This window comes from Nannobrachium achirus, assembly GCF_963921795.1.
Source record: "Nannobrachium achirus genome assembly, chromosome: 24".
NCBI lineage: Eukaryota > Metazoa > Chordata > Actinopteri > Myctophiformes > Myctophidae > Nannobrachium > Nannobrachium achirus.
The window spans coordinates 7480961-7495775 of NC_137831.1; the positions used below are offsets into that span (position 1 = coordinate 7480961).

The window sequence follows — 14815 nt, forward strand, 5'->3', positions numbered from 1 at the left end:
ATTCTGAATCCATTGCAAGCATTTGTTTTGCATGAAAAACATTCCTTGGGCTAACAACGGACCCCAAAAGACTGTTAAAATTGATGACTCATCACTAAACCATTGTTTTGAGGGGCCATTTCTTGCCTAAGGAATGTTTTTCGTGCAAAACAAATGCTTGTAATGGATTCAGAATAATTTAAAAAAAAAAGTTTGACCCCTCACATCCCACTTAAAGCAGATTTTTTGGGAGTCATTTTTTCCTTTATAGTTTAGTGTATAGTAAGTGAAGGTAGGTAGGTCGTTTTCAAAACTTTCCCGTGATGGGATTCCTTGGGACTTTTTTTTCTCTAACTAAGGACATATTGAGGATACAAAATCAGTTGAGTTTGCTACTATTGCAATTTGTCCTGGGTTTAGCCTAATTCTGGCCTAAAATTACTGGACTACTTCTCGACTGCAGCTTTAGCACCACACCACACCACACCACATCAAAATATTTATATTTTCCATTACACAAAAGTACCCCTGTCGGTAAGAAACAAATTGACCCTTTTAACTGTGATTATAATACTCTATAAAGTATTAATATTAAAACAATGTTGTTATAAACAATGTTGCACATTAAGTTAATCATCTGGGGACCCCCCCAAAATAATTTGGGGACCCCCCAAGGGGTCTCGACCCACAGGTTGAGAACCACTGCTTTAGACATCGCCAACAAAGTTAGACCAACTCTGCACAGGCAATTAGTATTACTAATTAGCTCAGGCCTACTCTGGATTGGATACTTTTTAGTACCACGTTTAGTACCACTTTCACACCACTCTACCCAGGTCCTTGTAGTGGAAAACCTGGCACGAGTGGGCGGTGTGGAGTGGTGTGGTGTTGGGCCATATGTCATTGGAACAGGGGCTTTATAGACATTGTGCCTTGATTGTTTCCCCCCTACAACATAATCATCAGGTTATTATAATTACAATAGGAAGATTATTATACTTTTTTTGTGTTTTTATGTGGCCACAACCACCTGCTCGGCTTTGCGCGGCTTTGCGCTTTCAGGAAGTAACCAAAAATACACAGGGAAGACATATTTGCAGACACCTAGGGGTCTATTAACTAACACACATGCAAAACAGAAAAAAGTACCACACTATGGCACCACCTTAAAATACACACTGAGGACTGCATGGGTGCTCTGCTCTCTCCTCTCCTCTCCTCTCCTCTCCTCTCCTCTCCTCTCCTCTCCTCTCCTCTCCTCTCCTCTCCATCAAAATGAGGTGACATTTCATTTGTCTAAGTGGCAGGCAGTGGTGACTCTGTCTCTCTCTCTCTCTCTCTCTCTCTCTCTCTCTCTCTCTCTGACATTCAGTGGTAGTAGATGTTGTTCCAGTGACATCAGTGATGCATCCTTTATGGATTAATAGACTACTGGTATACAGTATACAGTCATTGTCATGACCATCATCTACTATTGAAGTGGACAGACGCACATGCGTGCGTGCGTGCGTGCGTGCGTGCGTGCGTGCGTGCGTGCGTGCGTGCGTGCGTGCGTGCGTGCGTGTGTGTGTGTGTGTGTCTATATGTATGTACATGTATCCTCAAGTATAGCCAGGTTTCAGAACCAGACATATTGTGAGGGTAATTTTCCTGTGTCAATAGTTGCTGGCCAAATATAAGCCTTTGGAGCCCCGACCCTTGTGCATATAGAAACCAGTCGGTATTAAAACCCTTCCAGACAGTGCTATATGGAAACCACTTGTGGAGCAGGGCCGGACTGGGACATAAATTCGGCCCTGACATTTTGGCCCAGACTGGCCCACCACAACCAGCACCAACCGAACATGGCAGATCTACAATACAAAACTGGTATATGGAAACCAGTTTGAGTATTATTAAACCCTTGTGCAGTGTTGTGGAATTCTAAATAAATCAGCAATCGATGAGGCAAATGGGAGTCGAGATACAATTCTAGGTGGTGATAGTAAAAATATAAACCCTTGTCCATGTTAGTAGTGGTATATGGAAATCAGACAGAGTATTACCAGTAAGACTCCCTAAATCAGGAGATAAGCGACCGTCAGGTCGCATACACAAACTTTAGAAGGCAATGGTAGCCAATCAGGAGGGAATATGGGAAATGGAACAGATCCATGTTGATGACATGACTGTAGAGATACTGTGTACCGCTTTGCGTGATTTTAGGGCCAAATCTGTCGGAGCAGTGTCCAAAAATGTGTCTTGCAAGAATCGGCCTCATGGTGGCGCTAGAAGAGGGCCATGTGAGAAATGAGGGGCATGGATCGGGGCAACGGTGGTGGAGATGTGAGATGGGGAAAAGTGTGACGTGACTGACAGACTGACAGACGGTGGAGGTTTTGATAGTAATTGTGACCTGACGGTCGCAATTAAACCATTGTCCATGTTAGTAGGTATGTAAAGCAGACAGAGTATATGTCAAGCAGATTGATATTAGCTGTGTCTGTGTGTTTGCTGGTCCTCACAAGAGAGAAGGTTATTCTAGCTCAGAGAGAGAGAGAGAGAGAGGTTTGGACGACCTAGATCTCGCTTACGGGGAACAATTGGCTGCCCTTTTATTGGTTCATAAAAATGACACGGTTCATATCGGGGATGATTGTACAAATGATATTTTACAGTAATGACTTAATTGTGCCTTGAGAGTCACAAAGTTATCGGATTCGACTGCTGGCCACGTGTCAAATTGTCCAAACAAAGTGTCCATGAGCAAGGCACCGAACTGGGGATACCATGAATAATCCTATTTGAACTGGGGACCCCCCCCCCCCCCCCCCCCCCCCCCAAAAAAAAAAAAAAAAAAAAAAGATATACTTAATAATCATGGAATTGTAGGAGTTGAGCCAATTGCATTTAGGTTGACTCCACAGATAAATATTGTAAAAATAGCAGATCTACAAGCTCTCAACGCCCCAGGTCGGTGTTTGTGTACATCAGGGTTCCCCAATTAGTTTTCCCCAAGGGCGGAATTATGTCTAGGGTGACAAGCCGAGGGCCACAACGTTGCAGGGGGAGACTGTGGCGTTCCCACTACTCCAGCGACAGTTCAGATATCGTCGTTGTCGGGTGAAAATCTTGTATTTTCAAAACCGTTCGTTTTGCATTTATCATTTTAAAAATGATTTAAACTAGTGAAAACAGCCGATCTACATGCACACAACGCCTCACACCGCGAGGTGTTGTGTGCTTGTAGATCTTCTGTTTTCACTACTTTTTTGCGACGGCCTTGTATGATGAAGCAGGGCTTTACTTTGCGAAAGAACGTACACATTTGGAGATACAAGGTTTCCACCCAACAACAACGATATACTAGTGTTGTTGCTGCTCTTATACCACGGCCCGCAAATGGCCCGCGGGCCGCCTATTGGGGTACCCTGGTGTACATGAACATGTGTGTGTTTAACTCTGCGCCCTAACACTCTCTCTCTCTCTCTCTCTCTCTCTCTCTCTCTCTCTCTCTCCTCCCCCCCTCCCCTCCAGTCATCCCAGACACCCTGTCCGTGTCGCCGTCGGCCCCGCCCCCCGTGGTCCCGGAGGGAAGTGACATCACGCTGACGTGCAACGTCACTCGGCAGCTGGCCCATCCCACCTACCTGTCCGTCACCTGGTCCCTGAAGAAAGGCTCCGCCCCCCAGGATGACATCATCACCTTCGGGCCCCAGGGGGGCGTGGTCACCGGACACAGGTACACAGCGTTGACTCAAATGTCGACTAAAACTGTTGACGACAAAATGTCCGTCGGCTACCTTTTTTCACAGACAAAAACTAAGCTACGATGACTAAAACTAAGACTAACAAATATTGACAATTTCGTCTACAAATAAAAACTAGACTAAAATGTTAGGGAAGTGCTGGTGGAGAAGAGATCCATCGTGGCGCCATCAAGGCACCGGCAAAATACATTTTTGCAGACAAAATCAAGAAAAAAGCAGTTTCAGTTTTGGCGGGGGGGACAAGTCTTCCTCCAATCGGGATAGAGTGCAGGGGCCTTCCTCCAATCATGGTCGAGTGGGGGCGGGCCCCCCACTTGATCATGATTGGAGGAAGGCCCCAGCCTGTCACCTACATGAAAACTGAAACTGAAACTTAATGGAAACCAGTAAGACTCCCTAATCGGGAGATAAGCGACTGTCAGGTCGCAGCGTGATTTGAGAGCAAAATGTGTAGGAGTAGTGTCCAAAAATGTGTTTGAAAAAATTGGCCTGATGGCGCTATATGGGACAGATCCATGGTGATGAGATGAGTGTAGACATACTGTGTAGCGATTTGCGTGATTTTAGGGCAAAATCTGTATTAGAAGTGTCCAAAAATGTGTTTGAAAAAAATCGTCCTGATGGTGGCGCTAAATGGGACAGATCCATGTTGAAGACATGAGTGTAGACCAAGTGTGTACGGATTTGCGTGATTTGAGGTCAAAATTTGTAGGAGCAATGTCCAAAAATGTGTTTTGCAAGAATCGGCCTCATGGTGGCGCTAGAAGAGAGTGATGTGAGAATTGATGGGCGGAGGTTGTGGTTTGGCAGGCAAGGAGTGTGTGTGCAAAATTTGGCATGGATCGGGGCAACGGTTGTAGATCTATAAGCAGGGCAAAAGTGTGACGTGTGACAGACTGACAGACTGACTGACAGCTGGTCGAGGGTTTGATAGTAACTGCGACCTGACGGTCGCAATCACTTACCCTACCTTTAACGACTGAAACCTAAATCTGAATTTTCTCGTCCAAACCCACACCACCAGGTACGCGCGGCGCTACGCCAGCGGGGCGCTGCGCCTGGTGCCCGGGCCCAGCGGCAGCGGCACGTTCGCCCTGGTGCTGTCCGGGGCGTCGACGGCCGACGAGGGCACGTACGCGTGCACGGGCCGGGAGTGGACGCACGAGGGCGGCGGGCAGTGGAAGAGCATCGTGGAGAAGAGGAAAGACATGGGCTCCGTCTCCGTCACACCCATAGGTAAACTATATATAGTGGATGTGACACTGTTTACTTTGCTTTCTTTTGTATGCCTTTATTGCAGGGGTCTTTTCAACGTTTTTCGGGTCAAGGACCCCTTAGTTGAGAGAGAGATGAAGCAGGGACTTTTGGATTCATGTCAGTTTGTGTTTTCAGATATGTAACCACTTGAAGGGTCAATACTTAACTCAATTAGTGCCGATCCCGCGATGACTCCCGAAATATTAAAAGGTATCTACAGTGCCGATCCCACGATGTTGCGCGAAATATACTGTATATACAGTAAACGTGGCGCTGGTTAACTTTGGTCCGGTGAAAAACCCTGGCACGGGTGAAGTCGCCGATTCATCATCATCGCGCATCCACGTGCTACACAATAGTGATCCCATCCCATAGAAACCAACGGTCTTTCTCATCTTTACAGTCCATTTTCTCCAAAAAACACTTTTGATGCCAAGGATGGAATTGGATTCTCGCTAAAATATACCGATACTTTCACCTCGGTACACAACACAACCACGGGCAAGTACTAGTGTAGCTAAATATGAAAATGACACATATGCGTTTGTCTGTCTGTCTGTCTGTCTGTCTGTCTGTCTGTCTGTCTGTCTGTATCTGTTTTGTTGGTCGTATTATCTTCGATAAATAATTCATATAAACTCAGAATAAACATCTTTTACGGACCCCCTGTTGAAAGACCCTTGCTTTATTGTGATGGATAGACAGCAACAGGGGACAGAGATGGGAAGTGAGATGCCGAAAAGGCTTTCGGGATTGGGACTCGAACCTGCAACCTTCTGTCAGGCTACAATGAGCCTATACTGTAGGTCCTTAGATGTGGATTAAACATTTTCCACTTTTCAGGAGTGCGTTATTGGTTGTTTTCAGCCAAGGGCTCGGTGGACACTGAGCCTCTCAGAGTTGAAATGAAAAACTCTGGATTCCACAGTGTGGTCTCTCTTTTCTTTATCCACCCCCGCCCCCCCTGCAGGCTCTTGACCTTCACTCTGTCTCACTCAGACATCTTTGTGCCCTCGTAGAGGCCCCTGGTACACGCACGCACGCACGCACGCACACACACACACACACACACACACACACACACACACACACACACACACAGTGGTTGCTGTGGCCACCATATCTGGGATCTATCCTGGCTAGCTCGCCAAGTCCTCTTAAACCGTCCCAAACACTCAGCAGAGGTTTATAATGAAACCAGACACACACACACACACACACACACACACACACACACACACACACACACACACACACACACACACACACACACACACACACACACACACACACACACACACACACACACACACACACACACACACAGACAGACAGACACAGACAGTCTCATGTGGACTCCCAGGATGTTCATATATTGACTTAAAGGACTAAAGCAAAGAGGATGAGGAGAAGGCAAACAGAGCTGGAGAGAGAGAGAGAGAGAGAGCTTCCTTTTTGTCCTCTCTGAGACACCGTAGCAACAGAGATCTTCTTCCATATGTGTTAGTGCTGCTTAATGTGTTGGATTCTTAACTTCAGTGGGGGGTCCACCAACCCATAACCTGTTTTTAGACATCTGTCTCTTTTAGATTATAACCACTTTAACTATTATTTTATACTTTGGCTATGAGCTTGTAGATCCTCTATTTTTGAAAAGTCCTGAAAATGTGTGCACATCTTTGAATATATATATCCACCTCTTTCCGCGGGAGTTTACTGGAGATTAATTGGACCACACTTCCGGTTTAACAGCAGACATACAAGCTCACGTCGCGTCGCAGATGCAGCCCGTTGTGAGCTTGTAGATCACACTCGGCTGCGGCGCCGGAAGCTCGCTACAACGTCTGCGCAATGCACTATGGGGCGTTGGAAAGCCGTGGATATATATTTTTTTATAGCGAACATTTGCAACTCAAATCTGACTGTGATGTCAGGGGAACCACACTAACAGAATCCCTTTTATGCCCATATATGGAAATTGATTTTAAACCCATATCTGTGAATGCCAATATATATACATGTCAGTCTAACAACCAGTATGGCTGGTTCTACAGACAGGGATTTCCATATATGGGCATACAAGGGATTCTGTTAGTGTGGTTCATATATATGGAGGCCACATCAGCCACATACAATCCCTTTTATGCCTATATATGGAGATCCCTGTCTGCAGAGCCAGCCACACTGATTAGACTGACATGTATAGTTAATATGTTAGAAAAGTGACCTCGCCCTTTCACCCTTAGGCGTCTTACTAGTACAGTGACATCCGTTTTTCAGAAAACTCCTAGGAATTTGAACAGTGGTTTAGAACGGAAGTTCTCTAAAAAGTAGCAAATGCAGTAACCAAATTTGGATATGACTGACATCACTGACTGACATCACGCCACGGAACAGGGGCGCTGGAAGTGGGGTGCTGAGGGAGCTGCAGCTCCCCTGGTTGTGGGGAGGAGAAAAATATTTTTTTCGAATGAGAAAAATAAAAATTTCATTTTTTTTGTCTTTTTTTTTAATATAGGCCTATATATACACACAGAGAGAGCTATATTAAAACATTGTATTTGACTTTGGGGAATAAAATATGTTGAAAAAAGGTGTGATTATCACATGGGTCACCTAATCACATGGTCACCTTGCAACCTCCGGTCAGAAGGGAAGTCAGATTAAAAATTTGTTTAAAAATAAATCCCGCTTTGATGGCACACCAAAGTCTATGTATTTGAGAACTAGAAACTGTCTGTAGGCTCATTGTTGCAAACTAACACCGTTATATATGGGGAATAAAAAACAGTAGAAAACTGTTACAAAAATAATACTCGATTTTGTAGTGTGTGCGTGAGTGACAGCGTGTGTGTGCGTGCGTGCTGTGTTGCACTGTGTGCTAAAATAACCAGTAAATATACAGCTCCTTGTTACACTGTTGTGCGGGGAAGCACCCAAAACCGTAATAAAAATAACCCAAAACCGGATAAAAAACGTGACTTTTTGGCGTCCGCACGCATGAACTCCTCCAAGCTCAGCTCCCCTTGGGATTTGGGAGTTCCAGCGCCCCTGCCACGGAACACCATATTTGGGCATAAACGGGTGAAACGGTGCCCACATTTGGAGATGACTGGCATCACTGATACGTCTTAAATCCTGCTTTCCTACGAGCCGATACTTTCACCTCGGTACACGACACAACCATGGGCAAGGACTAGTGTAGCTAAATATGTAAATGACACAGATGCTTTCGTCTGTCTGTCTGTCTGTCTGTCTGTCTGTCTGTCTGTCTGTCTGTCTGTCTGTCTGTCTGTCTGTCTGTCTGTATCTATCCAAGCATTAAAAAGTAGCTGTTTTGTTGGTGGTATTATCTTCGATAAATAATTCATATAAACTCATAATAAACATCCTTTACGGAGTCAAGCACTCCCCCGCAGGCTTCGCGCGTTGCACCCCTCTGTTTTTAATCTAGATTTTATTAGCTTGCTTTTGATCCCCTTGCTCTTCTCTTCTCTGTTCTTTTTTTTTTGGGGGGGAGGGGGGGGTGCGTCCCACTGTGTGGGAATAGTATATACTATATACCATTGGTTCTCAAAGTGTTGTCCGGGGACCAAAATGTGGACGGCTACACATTAAAGCAGATCGCACTGCGAGGCGTTGTGAGCTTGTAGATCGGCTATTTTCAGAGTTTTGGTGTAGAGGCGATAAAGAGCAGACTAAGTACGGAGTGAAAGGTCAAGTTTATTAAGTATTGACGGTTCAAGTGGATAAATATCTGAAAACACAAATGTAGATGGCTACATGTACAAAAAATAAAATTGTTCTGAATTCTTTCTATGAAAAGCCAAAGGTGTAAGCTATCAAATAGTTTGGGAATGTAGTTTCTAGCTGTTACAGAGGCTGAGTAATACGTTTTCCAGTAAAACAGTTGGTAATTTTCAAATCGGACTTGAGTCTTTAAGGCATTTTTCAAATCGGACTTGGGTTAGCACTCACAAGATTCTAGATCTGCATGTTTTTTTGTTTGTTTGTTTTTTTGAAAATCTGAGCAAATCTTTGAATATATATTTTCAAATACAAACATTTTAAACTCAAATCTTCTGGTCCCTGGAACAAGATATTTTCAAATTAGGGGTCCACACACAGCCAAATACATAAAAATGTTATCCGCAGACCCCCATAATTATATGTATTTTAGTTTCAGGGACCCCCAGATGCAAAGATTTGATGTATGCTTAAAAAAACAGTGTTTTTAATGGCTTAGCAGAGCATCCAGCTCTACCCAGGCCACTAAGGGCGGATTCACACTGCGGTCTCGAGACCGGTCTCGAGGCTACTTGGCAGATGTTTAAACCGGTTTTGACAGTGTGAAGCGTGCGGTCTTCCTCAGAAACGGATAGCCTCGAAACCACCTCAAGAGGTAGTCTCGAGACTGCATTGTGCGACCTCGAGACCGGTGAGCCGCAGTGTGAAGCAACCGGCCTCAAAAACGGTATTGATGTTGAACGTGACCTCATATAATGTCGACGAGTCAGCCGTCGGCACAAATAAACACTGGGTAACAGTTGTCGACATGGCCATGGGATCAGCGACTTCATCTCACAGAGAGATTGCTTGCTTGTAGGACTGTCTTCTAAAATTCGTTTATATGTTTTATATCACCAGTTAGCCTACTACTGTGGTGCGCTGGACTGGTGTCATGTACTTCCAATTGGGAGAAGTAGCAATTGGCGAACAGTTATTTATTGTCTCGCACCAGCGCACTGAGGCAGGGGTGAAAGTGAGACGGGACGGCCAGAACCGGCGCTCCGTTAAAACATTCGGAACACGGGACTGTAATCTAGGCTGACCTAGGATCAGATTCAGGTCCGTTATTAGCCGCGAGGCAGCGACATGAAGTATGGCTGTAACTGTGAGATGATGGTTATGCTGCTCTGGGATCAGATTTACAGCGGGAGGGGGGGGGGGCGTGGTGCGTGCGTGCATGCATGTGTGTGCGCTGTCGCCCGTCGGGAAAGAAAAGCAGAAAGAGAAAGCACTAGCCTACAAGTTAAACCATGAAAACAAACCGAAAATGACTTACCGCTGTTGATAGAAAATAGCCTAAAAGTATTCCTTTATCCCTGACTTTTGTTTCGATGTTATAGATTCCTTGGCACTGCTTGTGCACTGCTGTGCCTGCTTGACGTGCCATTAATGTGAATATTAAGCCACAAGCGTTTCAGCCATGTTGATTATTAAATAATTAAAATAATAACGTGCGCTGCGCTGCATGTCTCGCTCATCATTCTGCACGTTTATGCGCCTGGAAAATAGCAGATCTACAAGCTCACAACGCGTCGCGGATGCAAGGTCAGTGTGAGCTTGTAGATCAGCGACACAGGTCAATTGATATGCAAATAGGCTTGTTTGTCTTGTCGAGGTGTGGGGGGTGCGAGACCCAAGACCACTGCAACAATGTTCCACACTGCGCTGTCGCGCGTCATTGAATTGTTACACCAACTTTCGTGCCTGAATTTATTGGCAACCACCATCAGCAATGTCGCATAGTTGATGACACTATGTGCATACCGCCACCTATAGGACCGGGCTGTATAGTGCTAGTGATCTCCAGGGAGGCCAGAAGGTCTGCCAATGTGAATGCTGGCCAGCGTGAACCAGCAACCGGTTTCAGAATCAGTTCTAATCAAACGGATTGCAGTGTGAATCCGCCCTAAGACACATCCAGCTCAACATTCCTAAACTATCGGGAACAGAAACCTCCAAGCAGGGGCGTCACAAGGGGGGGAAAGTGGGACTGAGTTACTAGGGCCCTCAATTATTTTATACTTTAACTATTGAAAAATAGCAGATATACAAGTTCACAGCGCGGCACCGAGTGCTGCGCTGCGAGCTTGTATATCTGCTGTTTTTGAAAAGTCGTGAGAATGTGTGTGCAAATCTTTGAACGTGTGTATTTTTTAAGCGAACATTTGTAACTGAAATTTTGCTTGTGGGGGGTCCCTGGAACTAAATATTTTGAGATGGGGGTCCGTGACCAAATACATGCCATTTTGGGGGTCCTTCACATGAAAAAGTGTGAGCACCACGGACATAGAAACATAGTTTTTTTTTTATTTTGTATTTTTCCAAAAACCCTAATCAAAGACTTGCACACATTTTCACGATTTTTCTAAAATAGCAGATCTACAAGCTCGGCAGTGCGCCACTCTGTGCCGCGCTGTGAGCCTGTACATCTGCTATTTTTCAATAGTTAAAGCACAAAACAATGCGTATTAATGCGTTCCCATGGGTGGGCCTGCAGTGAATCCTTGTACCCAGGGCCCATAATTTGGTGCGACGCCCCTGTGTAGCTGTGGCAGCTAGCGTTACACTGACTCTGTGCAAGTCTGACTGTAATGACGGACCGTATCTAACCGGCAAGCCCAGACCGCCAAATAACACCTAGTCAATTTGTAGAGCAAGAACTAAAAATACATCGCATGATGTAAGGAAACTTTCCGGTGGCGAGTTCAGTTGTCCCTTTTCGTTAAGCTCAACTTTATTTTTTAAACCCATTTAGGCCTAGAATTATTGAATGCTTGAGAAAAATAGCAGATATACAAGCTCACAGCGCGGCACCGAGTGCCGCGCTGCGAGCTTGTAGATCTGCTATTTTTGAAAAAGTCGTGAAAATGTGTGCAAATCTTTGAATAGATGTATTTTCAAAGCGAACGTTTGTAACTTAAATTTTGCTTCTGGGGTGGTCCCTGGAACTAAATATTTTGAGATGGGGGTCCTTGGCCAAATACATATCATTTTGGGGGTCCTTCACATGGAAAAGTTTGAGCACCACTGACATAGTCGTCTCTCAAGAACAGACTAACTGCAGCTCCAGTTAAGTGAAAAGGACCTTTTCTTTAACGATGGCTGGCCAGATTGCTGACATAGAAACATAGGTTTTTCAAAAAACCTTAGAAGGATTCAAAAGACACTTATAGAATAGAGTCAAAATTCTAATTTTCACGAATTTTTCAAAAATAGCAGATCTACAAGCTCACAGCGCGGCACTCGGTGCCGCGCTGTGAGCTTGTATATCTGCTATTTTTCAATAGTTAAAGCATAAAATAATGATACCCGTTCTAAATGGGTTAGTTAGCTCCAGCTGTAGCCGTGTCGCTGCTGCTGCTGTCGTGTGTCAAAACTTTACTTTTTTTTTGTTTTGTGAGAAAAGCCAGAAGTTACCGCTCTCGAAAACCACCGCTTTCGCAACGTGCGATCCGGGGAACTAGAGGGTTCCAGGTGGGGTTAGCGAGCCCACTGAGTGGTTAGGGAGCCCGCCTGCGGAGCCAGAGCCCCTGGTTGTCCCAGGTTCGATTCCAGGCCGGGACAGCGATCCCCTAAAGACTCTATCAGAGTCCAGGGTGAAGAGCTATTCATTCACCACAAATTTTAGGTGTAAAGCTATCCACCTAAAGTGAGAAAATAAGTGGAGGCCATCATCATAGTCAGTCACGGTGAAGTCCTATCACTGTGACTGACTGGTCTAGATCGGTCAATCAGTGAAAGGGGTGAAGGGTCGATCTGTCTGATAGTAAAAACAGAGAGATGTGTTGGGACTCGCGGTTCGAAAGCTCTTCACCGCGAGGAATGACGTAACGTTGTAGTTTTATGACTCAAAAAGACTACACCGCGGTGGATAGCTCTTCACCGCGGTACCGACTCTGATAGGGGCTTAACTCTCAATCCCCAAGGATTGAGAGTTAGGAACCAATAGACAAATGGAATGTACAAATGGAAACAGATAGACTCTTATGTGGGTCTGTTACTCTGACAGTGTAACAAAATGTAACCAAATGGACCAGTCCTTACTGGTCCATTCGGTTCCACGTGTACAATCTCTGAGTCAAATGAACACTCCGAGGAAAAGAGCAGACTAAGTACAGAGTGAAAGGTCAAGTTTATTAAGTATTGACGGTTCAAGTGGTTAAATATCTGAAAACAGACATTGACATGAATCCAAAACACACTGTCAAATGATGAAACTATATGGAATCTATATGGAATCCTTGCTTCATCTCTCTCTCAACTAAGGGGTCCTTGGCCTGAAAACGTTGAAGACCCCTAGTCTAAACATCTCTCTCTCCATCTCTCCAGGCCAGTCCCTGAGTGTCCTGGCGTCCTCGGCGTCCTCCCCCCTGCTGTCCCCCGGGGACACGCTGTCCCTCCTGTGCTCCGTGGACGTGGGGGGGGACGCCCCCCCTCCCCCCTCCCTGGCCCTGGAGGTGACCTGGCTGCTGGACGGGCGCCCCCTGGTGACCATGGACCGCCAGGGCGTGGTGGTCTCCAACGGCTCCTCGTCCAATGAGGCGTCGGCGGGGGGTCCCGGCGGGGGCGTGGTGTCCCTGGAGAGGACGGGCGCCGGCGACTTCCGGCTGGCGGTGCGCGAGGCGGCTGCGGCCGACGGCGGCGAGTACGCCTGCCGCGTGCGGGCCTTCGTGGAGAGGGGGCGGGGCCAGGGGAGGTGGTACGTGGCGGCCGAGAAGACCTCGCAGGCCGTGGCCGTGAAGGTGACGCGCGTCGGTGAGTAAACCTTTTTGTTTTTTGGGGGGGGGCAGAGGTGTGTGTGTGTGTGTGTGTGTGTGTGTGTGTGTGTGTGTGTGTGTGTGTGTGTGTGTGTGTGTGTGTGTGTGTGTGTGTGTGTGTGTGTGTGTGTGTGTGTGTGTGTGTGTGTGTGTGTGTGTGTGTGTGTGTGTGTGTCATCGAGACCCCCAGAATTTATTTTGGGGGGGTCCCCAGATGATTAACTTAATGTGCAACATTGTTTTCTCACTCAACAGTAAACAAACCAACATAAAGTGTATGTGTATAGAGGATATCTGCACATTTCTAAAGTGACAATTTAAGGACTTTTTAATTGTGAAAATAGAGGCGTTGTGAGCATGTACATCTGCTATTTTCACAATAGAAGCGTGTTATACAAAATGTAATGCCTCAACTCTTAGTGCTCGTCAGGGTGGGGGGGGGGGTCCTCAGTTAAAATATGATTATTTTGGGGGTCGCGGCCTGAAAAGGTTGAGAACCACTGCTTTAGTCCGTAGAAAAAGGCAAACGCAATCTACGGACGGTCATGGACATTTGAGTCTTTGCACTCCCGGCTGCGGGAGAGCGAGTGCTGTCTATCTATCGCTCCCCACTGAAAAGACGCTTGGCGCTCAAGCGTATATCATTTTGAGCGTCCTTGTGGCACGAAAAATGTTAGAGAAGTTACTGATTTTGAAGGCATTTTGTAGAATTGGCGTCACATCTTACTGAATGCCACCCTTTATTAAAAATCTACAAAACTGATGCCATCCATTTTGTTTAATTTTACCTTTTTATGGGGGCCAAAATCATATTTTGTACTTAAATTACATATATAAATCTATGCTTCTATCGAAAGCCACACTACCCCTCTTACAAAGGAAAACATGTACATTTATATATATATATATCCTATCATTAGATTTGGGCTTCAATAGAACATGTGTAAGATGTCTTGATCATTGTGATATGTTTATGCTGTCAATGGGACTGTGTTCTCTAGAGTGCAATGGCCTTTGAAAACCACCAGGTGGTGTTCTCCTACTATCTGATCAACAAACAGAAGAAGGAAGAGACACGTCCATTTTTTTTTGATAGTGGCCTAGTTGTTTACATTTTGGCCAGGCCTTTTTGCTAACATGCTATAACACTTCCGAGCCCTGCCGATCGATAGCAAGGGCTCTGATCGCCGAATGGATGGCACGGCTGGAATCGCGTTATTGTTTCGAGTTTTTTGAGTACTTATACCAATGTTCGGTCTTACCGGTTTTCCCGTCGGACTGTGT

The 14815-nt window shown here is 45.7% G+C and overlaps 2 protein-coding genes across 2 annotated transcripts in view; one reads left to right on the forward strand and one right to left on the reverse strand.

Annotated features, from left to right (window-relative positions):
• tgds (TDP-glucose 4,6-dehydratase) overlaps window positions 1-14815 on the reverse strand; it is a 273449-nt gene that overhangs the window by 58817 nt on the left and 199817 nt on the right. The gene's annotated exons all lie outside the window — the stretch shown is intronic.
• ptgfrnb (prostaglandin F2 receptor inhibitor b) overlaps window positions 1-14815 on the forward strand; it is a gene marked incomplete at both ends in the record, with an annotated part of 142864 nt that overhangs the window by 50198 nt on the left and 77851 nt on the right. The window contains 3 exons of the mRNA XM_080720154.1: window positions 3496-3700; window positions 4753-4964; window positions 13104-13529. Of these exons, the coding sequence (XP_080576280.1) occupies window positions 3496-3700; window positions 4753-4964; window positions 13104-13529 (843 nt within the window). The remainder of the gene's footprint in view (window positions 1-3495; window positions 3701-4752; window positions 4965-13103; window positions 13530-14815) is intronic.